Source organism: Megascapheus bottae, chromosome 13 (assembly GCF_031878675.1).
Source record: "Megascapheus bottae isolate mThoBot1 chromosome 13, mThoBot2.hap1, whole genome shotgun sequence".
Lineage (NCBI taxonomy): Eukaryota > Metazoa > Chordata > Mammalia > Rodentia > Geomyidae > Megascapheus > Megascapheus bottae.
Window position 1 is genome coordinate 10,086,283 of NC_143521.1, and position 15,416 is coordinate 10,101,698.

Consider the following 15,416-nt stretch of genomic DNA (forward strand, 5'->3'; position numbering starts at 1 on the left):
CTCTGCCTATTCCATCCCACCCACGCTAGCAGATTTGTAAATAATCACAATTCACTATAGGTATTAGATCTAGATTGGTAGAATTTAAGGAATCTGACAATGGTTTTATTTTGTATTCTAGGAGGTAGATCTTACTAATCCCAAGACATTTAGAAACCTGGCCAAACCAATGGGAGCGCAGACAGACGAACGACTGGCTCAGTATAAGAAGCGCTACAAAGACTGGGAGGACCCTAATGGTAAGCCACGTTTCTTCTGTCATTCAAAAGTTACCCACTCGTAGTCTGACATCCTGGCACACTTCCTCAAGCTGCTTTCACATCTTTATGTCTATTTATGCTGTATGTGCAGACCTACAGATGAATTATTAGAGCAGAAAAATCTGATTTGTTCATATGAAAGTATAGTCATGCACCAAAAGCATTGGTAGCTAGCTCTTCAGGGTACTGGCAGCAAACTCAGTATGTCTGCTTTGCAAGTGGAAGAAATATCGCACCACAATCTCCCTCTACTCAGATTTGGTCCTGGATACACTTTCATACATGGGATCTCTTCATTGAGCCACTTTTAGTCCTCTTGCATTTTAAATTTGAATTGACTCCCTTTCTTAAACTGTGTAACTTACTGCTGAAATTTATGGTTTGGGGGTTTTTGTTTGTTTGTTTTGTCAATGATGTGGCTTGAACTCTGGGCCTGGACATTGTCCCTGAACTCTGCAGCTCAAAACCAGTGCCCTACCCCTTGAGCCACAGGGCCACTTCCAGTTTTCTAGTGGTTCAGGGTGGCTTTGAACCATGACCTTCAGATGTCAGCCTCCTGAGTAGCTAGGGCTATAGGCATGAGCCACTGGTGCCCGGCAATGTTTAATGTTTATTATGTTTCTCCCCCCACTTCCCCCCCTAAAAAAAGTAAAGCAGAAGTAGGGCAGGCCTAAGCCTCTTAGTATGACTATAGATTGTTCTCTCTCTCCCTCCCTCTTCCTCCCTGCCTCCCTTCTTCTCTCCCTCCCCCCTCTCCTCCCTTCCCTCTCTGCTTTGCTAAGAAAGATATGCAATAGCAATATATAATATGTTCATGCATAGCAGTTTAGGAAAAAATAGATGGATGGATGGATAGATAGATAGATAGATAGATAGATAGATAGATAGATAGATAGATAGATAGATAGATGTAGTTGTGTAGCCAGAATCTAATTTAAAAAATAGTATAGTGCTTATAGCGCCAGATGATGTGCATAAGGGATAATGGCATCAAGTTTTCCTGCTAAAATTACTGGCAGTTCACTGCATTTACCGTTGCAGTCCTCAGTTACAGTTGCTGGACTTTTCCAGCCTGTTCATTAATGCTAATGATTTTTTGTTTCCCTTTGTTTTCAATCACACTGTAAATGTCTGAAACAGGAGAAACCCCAGCATACCATTACGGGACCCATTATTCTTCTGCAATGATTGTGGCCTCGTATCTTGTAAGGATGGAGCCTTTCACCCAGATATTCTTAAGGCTACAGGTAAAACTCAGTTTGGAATTGTACCATCCAGTTCAAGCCTGCTTCTTATTTTAAAAATATTGTTACTATACCTTATAAAAAACAAAAATCTGAAAAGTTTTAGGAACTAAAGTGGAATTCATTGGTAGACCAAAATTGGTTAATAAGCTCTACATCTTTTAGAATAGAAAGTACTGGAGTCTTTTAGTTAAATGAGTAGCTTGTACTTTCAGCCATGTCCCGAATGCAATGTGTGGGGAAAGCTGTGTGATGGGAGGTAAAAGATCTAGGAAAAGCCTTGGCTGCCATTAAGTGGAGGGCTTTGGCATTTTTTCCACAGTGAACATCTCTTAAGATAAATTGTGATATGATCACTTTTAACACAGTATAGGGGAGCACTTTAAACATGAGGGAGCTTGAATAGAGGAGGAGGGTGGTGTGTCCAGGAGCCCCCATAGGGAAAGAAGTGTCTTTCCTATTTGAACTTGTTATATTAACATGTAATATCCTGATCACCCTTTCAGTTCTCTACTTCATTCTCATTATTAAGAAAACTTGACACATTATGTATCTAACATAACTAACTATAATGGTTTACATTAGAATTTTTCCTAGTGGAATATTATCAACTATAGAAATTCATATTTCCTTACAGTCCTGCACGCACACAGGACTCCCTCCCCCTCTCCCTCTCTTCCTCCTTCTCCCTCCCCTCAAAATTTGTATCTTAAATGACTTTAGAATTTTTGTATTTGGAACTCACTAAAACAAAATACATTAAGCATTCTTTGTAAGGAAAATTCCAAAGAGTATTGGATTTCTTGGTGATTATTTTTAATTTTGCGTTTTGAACTCAGCAGCATGAGAAATTGAAATGTCATCAGACATTTGAGATTTTTCAGGCCAGTGAACTGGACAGGAGCTCTGAGATGAGATAGGTTCTGTCTAGTGATGTGCCTTCTCATTCTGCCACAGGGTGGTCACTTTGACCTAGCTGACCGAATGTTCCACAGTGTACGAGAGGCCTGGTACTCAGCGTCAAAGCACAACATGGCAGATGTGAAAGAACTTATCCCAGAGTTCTTTTATTTACCAGAGTTCCTGTTCAACTCTAACAACTTTGATCTAGGTATGTAGACCTATGGCACTATCCTAAAGTTGTTAACCAAGACCAATAGAAACAAGTCACTTTTCTGATAATTACCTGCAGTACACATTAACAAGAAAAGATTTCTCATCGTTTAAGTTACTGATGTTTCTGTAGTTGAGTGTAGTTGAGTTTATTCCCCAAGAGTTGTTTCAAGTAATCCTAGCTACTTAGGAGGCTGGGATCTAAGGATCGCAGTTCAAAGCTAGCTGAGGCAGGGAAGTCAGTGAGACCCATATCTCTGAGTAACCACCAGAAAACCAGAAGTAGCACTGTGGCTCAAAGTAGTAGAGCATTATCTGAAGAGCTAAAGAGCTCAGAGATAGCACCAGGCAAACAACAACAAAAAAGTTGTTTCAAATCAGCAGTCCAAGAAACATTTAAAAATTGTTAGAGATTCCATCTGACAATCAGATGTGGGGGTTTCAGTGAAAACAAAAGGTGAGATGCAAATTTCATCTTTGAAATGTTTGAAAGCTATTACCATTAAAACACTCTTAACAGCCATGAACAGCAAATCAAAGTTTTTCATGTACCATTTTAATCTTGCATATTCTCTGAAGCATTCACAGTTTAAACTTTCTTAAAAGTAGAATTTAAAAATAACTAAACCAGGCATCAGTGGCTCATACCTAGGAAACTGAGTTCTGAATAATGCAGTTCAAAGCCAACCAGGGCAGGAAAATCCATGAGACTCTTTTGTTGCTAATCCCAAGGCTTGAACTCAGGGCTTGAATACTGTCCTTGGGCTTTCTCAAGGCTACAGCTCTACCACTTGAGCCATAGCACCATTTCCAGCTGTTTCTATGTATGTGGTACCAAGAAATCAAACTAGGGTGTTCATGCATGGTAGGGAAGTATTCATACCACTAAGCCAAACTCCCTGCCCTCCATGAGACTCTTATCTCCAGTTAACTACATAAAACAAAGCCATGAATGGAGCTCTGGCTCTAGTGATACAGCACTATCCTTCAGCAAAAAAAAAAAAAAAAAGAAAAAAAGAAAAATGCCCAGACCCTGAGTTCAAGCACCAGGACAGGCACAAAAATAAATAAAGAAATCTAAGTAATTCCCTTTTCTTTGTCACGATTCTTTCAAGAAAAAATAGTAACAAATTAGTATTTGTAAAAAGGAGAGAAATTTCCTTTGTTGGGCTTTTCATTTCATTTAGGAAGTTGATTTCCCTTTCTTAAACATGACTCCTTGATATATGCGCTTTAAACATTCTTTGAAAACATACCATAATTCCATTGTTTTCACTTTAGAATACTTGTGACAGATTTTTTTGTATGCTGTGTTTTCTGTCTTTTTAGATTTTAGCATATAAATCATTACCATAGAGCCTTTAAATTTTCATTAACAGAAAAATCAGAGGGAAATATTCATATCTACTATATTTGCATAGATTCCTTTTTCCTTTTCCTTTTGTTTTCTGTTAGTACTGGAGCATGAACTCACACTGTCCCTGATCTGCTTTTAGCCATAGCTCTACTTTGAGCTTTTTATTTGGTGTAGTAGAGATTAGAGACTCACAGACTTTTGTCCCTGAGCTGTCTTCAAACAGTGATCCTCAAATCTAGCAAGTAGCTAGATATCCTGTGTAGTTAGGATTCTAGACCAGAGCCACTGATGCCTAGCGCTTTGTTGTTGTTGTTGTTTTGCTTTTAATTTTTCAAGAATAATTTTTCAGTCCTAAGTTACTGGACTAAGTCTCAGTGAGGAAAGATAGTAAACATCAGTATCCCTGCTAGCAGAAATCTCCTTTACCCCTGACAGCCTGAATCTCATTCTAGAGCAGTAATGGAACATCTGCTTAACACACTGCCAACACTATGTTCTATAGCATTTGCTTTCTTACATTCCTCTTATGATTCATTGAAGAATGCTACCTTCTTCCCCAAGGACACCTCTTCCAAAGAGACAAATATGGGACAGGAACAGAAAGAAAGAGATCCCAGTCTTTCATAACTCCTAAATCACTTACAATGTCTGTTGTAAAGTGTCCATTGGGCCATCTACATGCCTATCCAAACAGCCTACTTAAAAATAAAGACGGGATTTTACCTTTTATTGTATTAACCTTCGTAACACATCATCTGACTCCCTCAAAATTGCACACTGTAGCACTGTTTCAGAGCTAAAATCACAGAAGTCCTATGTGAAACACCTAAGGGTATATCTTCATGGTCTTAAATTTGGCAATGGGTTCTGAGACATGCTATGAGAAGCACAATCAGCAACAACAAAAACCCAAACCGAAAACTTTGTCAGGGAATTAAAAAGGTAAATGGGTGTGATGCTTACACCTACTTGGAAGATGAAGATAGGAGGACTGCAGTTTGAAGCTAGTCTGAGCAAAAAGCTTCTGAGTCCCCTGTGAAAGAAGAAACCAAGTGTGCTGGTATAATTCTGGAATCGTAGCTAGGCAAGAGATGTCGGTAGAAGGCTATTGATCCAAAGCCTACCTGGACAAAAGGCATGAGACAGTCTCCAGAAAATAACTAGAAATAAAAAAAGTTGGACACAGTGCTTGCTTGGCAATCTTAGCACCTTCAGTTCAAATCCCACTACTGACAGAATGTTTCAATAGGAAGAGAGGGAGGGAGGGAGGGAGAGGGGGAGGGAGGGAGGGAGGAAATACCATATGAAATGAGAGAAAATAGTTGCAAATGATACATCTGATAAAACTCTTGTATATAGTATTTATAAGGGAAGAAGGGGGGAGAGAAACACCTCCGGACCACCTGTAAATAAACAAGTAATTTTAATGTTGACAGAATGGGTTTTAAGGGAAATTTTTTTTTTTTTTTTTTTTTTTTTTGCCAGTCCTGGGCTTGAGCTCCTTGGGCTTTCTCAAGGCTAGAGCTCTACCACTTGAGCTTCAGCACCACTTCTGGCTTTTTTTTTCTATGTATGTGATGCCGAGGAATCGAACCCGGGTCTTCGTGCATGCTAGGCAAGCACTCTACCACTAGGCCAAACTCCAGGCCCCGGGAAATACTTTTATTGCCTATCATAACTGGTCTTGTTATAACCACTACATTTTTCTGTGAGTAGATTTTATAGCAAATGATTTCTTTAGTACTTCAGGATTATCTGGCTACAATGTAAATGATATAAATATTACCTATAGATTTTACCATAACATGTTTTTATTTCTTCCAGATAGTCCCATAGTCTTTCCAAATATTTTTTTAAATGATGCATGAACAACAGAACATTACCTTGTTTCAGGTCTCATTTTTTAATGTGAATCTTCACTGTGAAATAACCCTCGGTTTTGCACTGCTCTCTGGAGAATTTCAGTGGTAGTAATATGAGAGACTTTATGTATGCCAGTTTTCTTGAGGAGACTGTGAAAAGGAGCCTTATAAAATATTTCATTGAAAAGGAGCCCTGAGGTGAACAGCCTTCCAGAAACTGTATCTAGGAGAACAGAATGTACATTATTAGCAGGGAACCATTTGGCAGCCTTGCAGGAAAGCAAGGTGGTTGGGGAGGGGTCAGGACCCATGATTTCTCAGGAACCTTCTGTAGTCAAACCATCTGATTCTGGCAGTAGATTTCCACAATATTTCTCTGTCATTCTAGTATGAAGTTGCCATTTATCTCATTCTATCATTTTCTTTCTAATGTATCTGAATTGCATAGGCTGCAAGCAGAATGGCACTAAGCTTGGAGACGTTATTCTTCCACCTTGGGCCAAAGGAGACCCTCGAGAATTCATCAGAGTCCACCGTGAGGTAATGGGTGCCCTGCCCTGCAGATAGGCTTCCATTAGGTAATGACCACACTGCAGGAGGATCTGTGGTAGACAACCTTGCTTAAGCTGCTAAATACTGGTTTTCTGACATCATTATTTTAGTTCCTTTTGGCCGCTAGAAACTTTCTTTTACTCTTTGAGTAAATAATGAAAGATATCCTGCGACTCAGCCTGTGTTTTGGAATCCCAGGCATTGGAGTGTGACTACGTGAGCGCCCATCTCCATGAGTGGATCGACTTAATCTTTGGCTATAAGCAACAGGGCCCTGCTGCAGTAGAAGCTGTCAATGTATTTCACCACCTGTTTTATGAGGGTCAAGTGGATATCTACAACATAAATGACCCTCTGAAAGAGACGGCCACCATCGGGTTCATCAATAACTTTGGTCAGATCCCAAAGCAGGTATGAGTGTACTTTTCTTACCATTAATGTATTTGGCTTTAGGTTTTTTTGTGTGTTTTTTTTTTTTTTGGAGAGCAAAACCAACCATTTATTTCTACTCAAATGCAATAACTTTTGACCTCATCTTAGCAGCATAGTTTTTAAAAAAAATTATTTTTTTCCATATATTTTTATTGTAATTAATAGGAGGTTTACTTTGTATTCGCCAGATAGAAGGTGCATTAATTCACATACATTGATACCTTTTCTCATGTCTTGGTCCCCATTTACCTCCCCCCCCACCCCCACCCCTCATCTTGTTTTCCCCCCTTCCCTATCCAATTTCAAATAACCAAATACAAATACATCCAATATATCAGATAACAAAGTGAAATACTGTAACAATATGAGATAACCAAGGGACAGCAAAAGAGATGAGAGATAACATAGTACATTAAGGACAACAATCACTCATTATATGGCTTTTATTTCTATATCCTAGAGGTCCTTTCATTTAGCATCATACTATATGGCTTTATGTATCTAGGTTTTGCCCTATGTAAATTTCTGCTATGAGACCTCAAGGTTTCTACTGATTATGACAAATGAGGGAAACCATAGAGCCTATGTTCCTTTGAGTCTGGCTTACTTCACTTAATATGATTTTTTTTAAGTCTTTCCATTTCCTAACAAATGGGGCGATGTCAGCAGGATAGAATTCCATTGTGTATAAATACCACATCTTGTTGATCCACCTCATCAACTGAGGGACATCTGGGTTGGTTCCATATCTTTGCTATGGTAAATAGTGCTGCAATGAACATCGTTGTGCTAGTGGATTTAGTATGTCCTTGTTGGCTTTAGTTTTTAAGCTCTGTAATATTTCTGCAGATGGTAGATGACCATGCAGTAAATAAAGGCTTGGGGTTTTTTTTTAGTTTTATTTTATTATTGGGGTGATGTATAAAGGGGTTGTAGTTACAGTCATCAGATAGTGGATACATTACTTCTGGAGTATTGTTACTTCTTCCCATGTTTTTCTCCCAGTTTCCTTCCCCCACCCCCTCTCACTTAGCTTGCTTTTCCCTCACCTTCTCATTTTCAAATACACAAATAAAATTGATATATATGCAATACCAAGTACCAAAGTCAGATATAGTAACAATGTGAGATAAACTGAAAAGGGGAAAAGAAGAAAAAAGAAATAACTTCACATAGTACATTAAGAACAACAATCACAAAGATGAACCTCTTGTTTCCATATCCTAGAGTTCATTTCGTTTAGCCTCATCCTTTATGGTCATATGAACATAGCTTTTGAGCTGTTATGGTCCTATGTTAGGAGAATCCTAAATGTATAATATTTATTACTAAATATTGAGGGAAACCATGGAGCCTATGTTTTTGATGTAATTAAATTTTTTCCATATTTTTATTGTAATTATTAGAAGGGTAACATTATATTCACCAGATAGAAGGTACATTACTTCACAAAAATTGATACCCTTTCTCATGTCTTGGTCCCCATTTCCATCCCCCCATTCCAATCCCTCATCTTGTTTTCTTCCCTTCCCTATCTGATGTCAACCAAATATGCATTATATACAATATATCAGATAACAAGGTGAAATACCGTAACAATATGAGATAACCAAGGGACATCAAAAGAGGGATAACATAGTACATTAAGGCCAGCAATCACTCATTATATGGTTTTTGTTTCTATATCCTGAAGGTCCTTTCATTTAGTGTCATACTGTATGGCCTTATGTATCTAGGTTTTCCTCTGTTGTAAAGCTCTGCTACGAGAGCCCAAGGTTTCTACTGATTAGGACAAATGAGGGAAACCATTGAGCCTATTTTCCTTTGACTCTAGCTTACTTCACTTAATATGATTTTTTGTAAGTCTTTCCATTTCCTTACAAATGGGGCAATGTCATTTTTTCTGACAGCAACATAGAATTCCATTGTGTATAAATACCACATCTGTTGATCCAATCATCAACTGAGGGGCATCTGGGTTGGTTCCATATCTTTGCTATGCTAATGATTTGCATTTCTTTTATGCCAAAATCTGGAACATTTTGTCATGTGTTCATCTGGGTTGGTTCCATATCTTTCTATGGTAAATAGTGCTGCGATGAACATTGTTGTACTAGTGGATTTAGTTTGTCCTTGTTTCTGGAAGATTGGGTAAATGCCAAGTAGTGGAATTGCTGGATCATAGGGGAGCTCTGGGTTTAGTCTTTTGAGGAACTGCCATACTGCTTTCCAGAGTGTTTGAATTAGTTTGCACTCCCACCAACAGTGTAGTAATGATCCCTCCTGGCCACATCCCCGCCAGCATCTGTTGTTAGTAGATTTCTTGATCATGGCCATTCTAACTGGAGTGAGGTGGAATCTTAGAGTTGTTTTAATTTGCATTTTTTTTTTGTCAGTCCTGCGCTTGAGCTCAGGGCTTGAACTCTGTCCTTGGACTTTTTAAAGGCTAGAGCTCTACCACTTGAGCCTTAGCACCACTTCTGGCTTTTTTCTATGTATGTGGTACCAAGGAATTGAACCCGGGGCTCTGTGCATCTAGGCAAGCACTCTACCACTAGGCCAAACTCCCAGTCCCGAATTTGCATTTCTTTTATGGCCACAGATGTTGAGCATTTCTTCATGTATCTATTAGGCCATTTTTTTTATCTGCCCATTTCTTCTTGACTACATCCCACCCCTTCAGGTGTTTACTTCTTAGTGTTTATTTGGTTCAGTGTTGCCTTTGCTTTTATTACAATGTTCAAATTCGCTCTTGAATCTACTGTATTTCTGTTAGTACATATTTTTTCATATATTTTTTATTATAATTAATAGAAGGGTTACATTATATTTGCCAGATAGAAGATGTATTAATTCACATACATTGATACCCTTTCTCATGTCTTGGTCCCCATTTCCATCCCCCCTACCCCCACCCCTCATCTTGTTTTCCCCACTTCCCTATCCAATTTCAAATAATCAAATATAAATATATCCAACATATCAAATAACAAAGTGAAATACTGTAACAATATGAGATAACCGAGGGACAACAAAGAAGATGAGAGATAACATAGTACATTAAGGACAGCAATTACTCATTCTATGGCATTTGTTTCTATATCCTAGAGGTCCTTTCATTTAGCGTCATACTGTATGGCCTTATGTATCAAGGTTTTGCTCTATTGCAAATCTCTGCTAGGAGAGCCCAAGGTTTCTACTGATTATGATAAATGAGGGAAACCATAGAGCCTATGTTTCTTTGAGTATGGCTTACTTCACTTAATACGATTTTTTCTAAGCCTTTCCATTTCCTAACAAATGGGGCGATGTCATTCTTTCTGACAGCAGCATAGAATTCCATTGTGTATAAATACCACATCTTGTTAACCCACTCATCAACTGAGGGGCATCTGAGTTTTTTCCGTATCTTTGCTATGGTAAATAGTGCTGCAATAAACATAGTTGTGCTAGTGGATTTAGTATGTCCTTGTTTCTGGTAGATTGGGTAAATGCCAAGTAGTGGAATTGCTGGGTCATGGGGGAGCTCTATGTTTAGTCTTTTAAGGAACCGCCATACTTGATCATGGTCATTCTAACTGGAGTGAGGTGGAATCTTAGAGTTGTTTTGATTCGCATTTCTTCATGTGTCTATAGGCCATCCTTATTTCTTCTTCAGAGAAGACTCTCTAAGTCTTTGGCCCATCTTTTAATGGGATGGTTATTTCTTTGGAGATCAGGTCAGGAGTGATACAATTTATTGAGCTATTGTTATATTTTAGATATGAGGCCTTTGTCCGTTTTATGATTAGTGAAGATCTTCTCCTACTCTGTAGGCTTTCTAGTTAATTTGCTGGCTATGTCCTTTGCCATACAGAAGTTCTGCAGTTTAATGCAGTCCCACGTATCCAGATTTTCTCTGATTTGTTGTGTTTCTGGGTCCTTTTCAAGAAAGTTTCGACCTGTGCCAAGGAGACCTATTCCTTCTTGTAAAGTTTTCAGGGTATCTGCTTTTACTTCCATGTCTTTGATACCTTTGGAGTTAATCCAGGGTGACAAAGAAGAATCCAACTTTAGTTTTCTGCAGGTGCTTAACCAGTTCTGCCAGCACCACTTGTTGAAGAAGCTGTCTTTCTTCCATTCTATTTTTTTGGCTCCTTTATTAAAGATTAGGTGGCCATAGGTCGGTGGGTTAATATCTGGGTCCTCAGTTCTAGTCCATTGGTTTTCAGGCCTGTTCTTGTGCCAGTACCAAGCTGTTTTGCCACTATAGCTCTGTAACAGAATCTAAAATTTGATATTGAAATTCCTACTGTGCTGTTCTTTCTGCTAAGAAGTGTTTTTGCTATACGGGGTCTTTTATTATTCCATATGAAATTTTGGATTGCCTTTTCTATTTCTTTAAAGAATGACATTGGGATATTGATGGGTATTGAGTTGAATTTGTAGATAGCCCTTGGCAAGATTGCCATTTTCACGATGTTAATTCTTCCATTCCAGGAGCAGGGGAGCCAAAGTTTTGAATCAGCTCAAGTAGCTGGGGAGTGGAGTCTATGGGGTTCTTTAAATACAGAATCATGTCATCTGCAAAGAGGGAAAGTTTCACTTCCTCTTTCCCTATTTGGATCCCCTTTATGCTTGCTTCTTGCCTTATTATTCTGGCTAGGAATTCTAATACTATGTTAAAGAGGAGTGGAGAGACTGGGCATCCTTGTCTTGTTCCTGATTTTAGAGAGAATGGCTTTAGCTTTTTGCCATTAAGTATAATGTTAGCAGTGGGTTTGTCATACAAAGTCTTTATTATACTGGGGAATGTTCCATGGATTCCTAGTTTCTCCAGAGCTTTTAGCATAAAGGGGTGTTGGATATTTTCAAATGCCTTTTCTGCATCTATTGAGACAATCATGTGATTTTTGTCCTTGCTCCTGTTGATGTGTTGAAGTATATTAATTGATTTACCTATGTTGAACCAGCTTTGCCTCCCGGTGATGAATCCTGTTTGATCATAGTGTGTAATTTTTTTGATGAGTTGCTTAAGACAGTTAGCCAGTATTTTGCTGAGAAGTTTTGCATCAATATTCATCAAAGAAATAGGTCTATAGTTCTCTTTCTTTAATGAATCTCTGTCTGGTTTTGGGATGAGGGTTATAGTGGCTTCGTAGAATGAATTTGGCAAAGACCCTTCGTTTTCAGTTTCGTTGAAGAGCTTGAGGAGTATTGGTGTGAGCTCTGCTTTGAAGACCTTATAGAATTCAGCTTGAATACATCTGCCCCTGCACTTTTCTTGGATGAGAGTGCTCCTATTGCCATTTCTATTTCAATGCTTGAAATAGGTCAATTTAGTTGTATTAGGTCTTCTTGGTTCATTGCGGGTATGTTAATATTGACTAGAAATTCATCCATTTCTTCTAGATTTTCAAATTGGTTGGTATAAGTTTTGAAAAGTATTCCTTCATGATGCTCTAGATCTTGGTAATTTCTGTCGTGATATTATCATTCTCATCTGTGATTTTATTTGGGTGTGCTCCCTTCTTTTTTTGGTAAGATTTGCTGTCTGTCAGTTTTCTTAATTTTTTCAAAGAACCAACTCCTTGTTTTCTTGATTCTCTCTGTAGTTTTTTAGGGGCTCCAATTCATTTAACTCTGCTTTGATTTTAATAATTTGCTTTTAGATGGCAGAGTACCAAGTAATATTTAAACTTAAGAGTTCATACTGGCTCTCTCTTTCTCTGTCTCTCTCTGATTCTCTGTTACACACACACACACACACACACACACACACACACACACACACACCTATGTTCTACATAGCAGCAAGATGAGAGCCGAAATTGTAGCAGGACAGGGGATCGGTACTGGCACTTTGGGTTAGATTATTAACGTGGGCATAAAGGGCATCCGGCAGTTGCTGTGCACCATCTGGAGTCTGGATAAGAAGACCAAGTGCTAAACCTGCCAGCACTTGGACATTGCAGACCTTGTGTCAGGTTCTGGTCCTCACTGGTAAGCACACAAATATGTGCGAAGCACCAGTGGTGACTGCAGCATATCAGAGTGGGGCAAGAGGTGCTGAGCTACTCTCAATAAATACATCGCCACCTGTGTCAAGTGCCACACAGGCTATACATTTTGAGCCTTAGCATGTTCTGTGTTCCTACTCCTCCTGATGCTCCTGGGGTCCCTTTTTTGTAGATTACCCAACTTTGAGATCCCCTGCATCACACTTGAGAACACACGGAACAGTGGCAAGTCTTTGTACATAGAAAAACATGATAGACAATAGGACAGGTGCTATTGTGTGCTTCAGGATACACTGATCTTTCAACAAAGGAAACTTGCTTGCTTTCAAAACAAAATGCCTATTGATAACTGCCAGTCAGAGAATTTACGAAATCCCTATTTAGTTAACCATTTCTTTTCCTGAGGGTTATAAGAACATGAGCTATGTTTCATACCCCATGAGAAACAAATATTTTGAACAAACAAATCAAGACCCTTTACCAATGCCATGTTGTTCTGCTGCTTTGGAGTATAAGGTCAGCAGACCAAAAAGTATAGTTTGGGTGGCAATGTATATGTAGGGCATTCTGCTAAGTAATAGAGAATACTTTCAACTGAACCACCCTAGAAAAATCTGACCTTTTTCTTCATGAAATGCATATCATGAGCTTCCTTTATGATGTTGGAGTTTTGTGTTTTTGTTTTCTGGTGTGTGTGTGTGTGTGTGTATTGTGTATGCTGGTCCTGGTCCTTGAACTTATGGCCTGAGAACTATCCTGAACTTCAGTGCTTAATGGTAATGCTCTACCACTTAAGCCACAGGTTCACTTCCAGCTTTTTGACGTTTTATTGGAGATACGAGCCCCTCAGACTTTACTTCCAGGCTGGATTTAAACATTGAGTAGTTAGGATTACACACCTGAGCCACCACTGTACAGCAATGTATTTAAATATAAAAATGAACAACAACTTCAGCATCCCTAGAACTTAGCAGAACTCAGGCCCTGTGCCCTCATTCATAGATAAAACTGCCTCTGCAGAGTCTTCCTCTACCCCCTTTTTTTGTCTAGGATACCTATAACATCTCATTTACAATGTGATGGTAGTGTTTCATTCCAGATCTTTTCTCATCTTAAGGCTTTGCAGGTTTCTTCTTTTGTCTCAAGAGAAGCAGTTGTATTCCAGTTTTGAAGATCTATAATATTTGAATAATCTTAAATACTATTTTTACTCTTGAATAAAATGCCAAATATAATTGTCAATCAACTGAGATTTGAAAGTGTTGATTTTCTTTTATGAAGCAAATGTAGCTTAGCATAGGACATGGTAACATAAACCTGTGTCTAATTGCTAAGATGTATGTTCTCTGGCAATCTTCCTATCCTCTTTGAGTTTCTTTCCTGAAATATTAAATGGGATAATACAGTCTCTTGTATTTGTTATGAAGCATAATTGAAATAAGAACATAATGTTTGGCATATAAAAGGGCTTGGTAAATGTTATCTTCCATTGTGAAGTGTGCCTCTTCCTTTGTACTAGTTATTTAAAAAGCCTCATCCACCGAAACGAGTGAGGAGTCGACTCAATGGAGACAATGTGGGCATGTCTGTTCCTCCAGGATCCACAAGTGACAAAATCTTTTTCCACCACTTAGATAACTTGAGGCCGTCTCTAACACCTGTGAAAGGTATGGGAAACAAACTTAGCTCAGGATTTGATAATACTAATTCATAATCCTGGTTTAGCAATTTTAAAAATTGCTTTGTAGCAATAATATGATTTGTGTTATAAGTGAGATCTATGCATTTTTGTGTTCAGACTTACTAAATGCTTGTTAGTATTTATAGTGTTCCTGGGGTTTGTTGTTGTTGTTGATTTCAACCTGAAGAGGCAAGCAAGTTTCTCCTTCACCTATAAAGACATCTGTCTTATTTGTCTTTTCTCTTCATTTTTAGTTATACATATTCCATCAAATATGGCAAATAAGGAGAACCATATTTTAAGATAAAAGCCAAAAGATCATTTGTCCAATGGTATATAATAGGTTATCTGGGAGCACTTTCCCTTTGAAAGAAAAAAATATTTATTTTATTTTTATTTTTTGGCGTGTGTATCAGACTTGGGGCTTGAACTCATGGCCTGAGATCTGTCCCTGAGCTTTTTGCTAGTTCTCTACCACTGGTGCTACACACCAATTTCTGGCTTTTTTGGTAGTTAGGTGGAGATTACAATCTCACAGACTTCCTTCCAAGGCTGACTTCTAAGTACAATCCTCAGTTCTCAGCCTCCTGAGTAACTAGGCTTACAGGTGTGAACCACTGGCGCTCCGCTGAATAATTGCTTTATAAAGTCCCACAGTTGTGTTACAAAGGTCAAGGATTAGAGCATCAAAGCCTGGGTTACATAATTGGCTCCACACCAATATTTATTTGCCTTAGTACATAGACTGGTTTTTACCAACTTCAGTAAATGGCCCAGGGAATGTTTTGGGAAAATGGTTGGCTGGCAAATTCTGGTGAGGAGAAAGGATGTGTCTCCCAGCTAATGCTCTAGGCTGCCTTCCAGAAGTCTGAGGGCTGGCTTCAGCTTGGGAGCTGGAAACATAGATTGGTGAATG

At 38.6% G+C, this 15,416-nt stretch overlaps 1 protein-coding gene across 4 annotated transcripts in view; it reads left to right on the forward strand.

Annotated features, from left to right (window-relative positions):
• The window catches only part of Wdfy3 (WD repeat and FYVE domain containing 3), a 179,624-nt gene that overhangs the window by 147,486 nt on the left and 16,722 nt on the right, over positions 1 to 15,416 (forward strand). For all 4 annotated transcript variants that reach the window (XM_090343279.1, XM_090343281.1, XM_090343280.1 and 1 more), the window contains 6 exons: positions 122 to 239; positions 1,401 to 1,507; positions 2,462 to 2,615; positions 6,285 to 6,376; positions 6,587 to 6,799; positions 14,339 to 14,486. In XM_090343279.1, the coding sequence (XP_090199405.1) occupies positions 122 to 239; positions 1,401 to 1,507; positions 2,462 to 2,615; positions 6,285 to 6,376; positions 6,587 to 6,799; positions 14,339 to 14,486 (832 nt within the window). The remainder of the gene's footprint in view (positions 1 to 121; positions 240 to 1,400; positions 1,508 to 2,461; positions 2,616 to 6,284; positions 6,377 to 6,586; positions 6,800 to 14,338; positions 14,487 to 15,416) is intronic.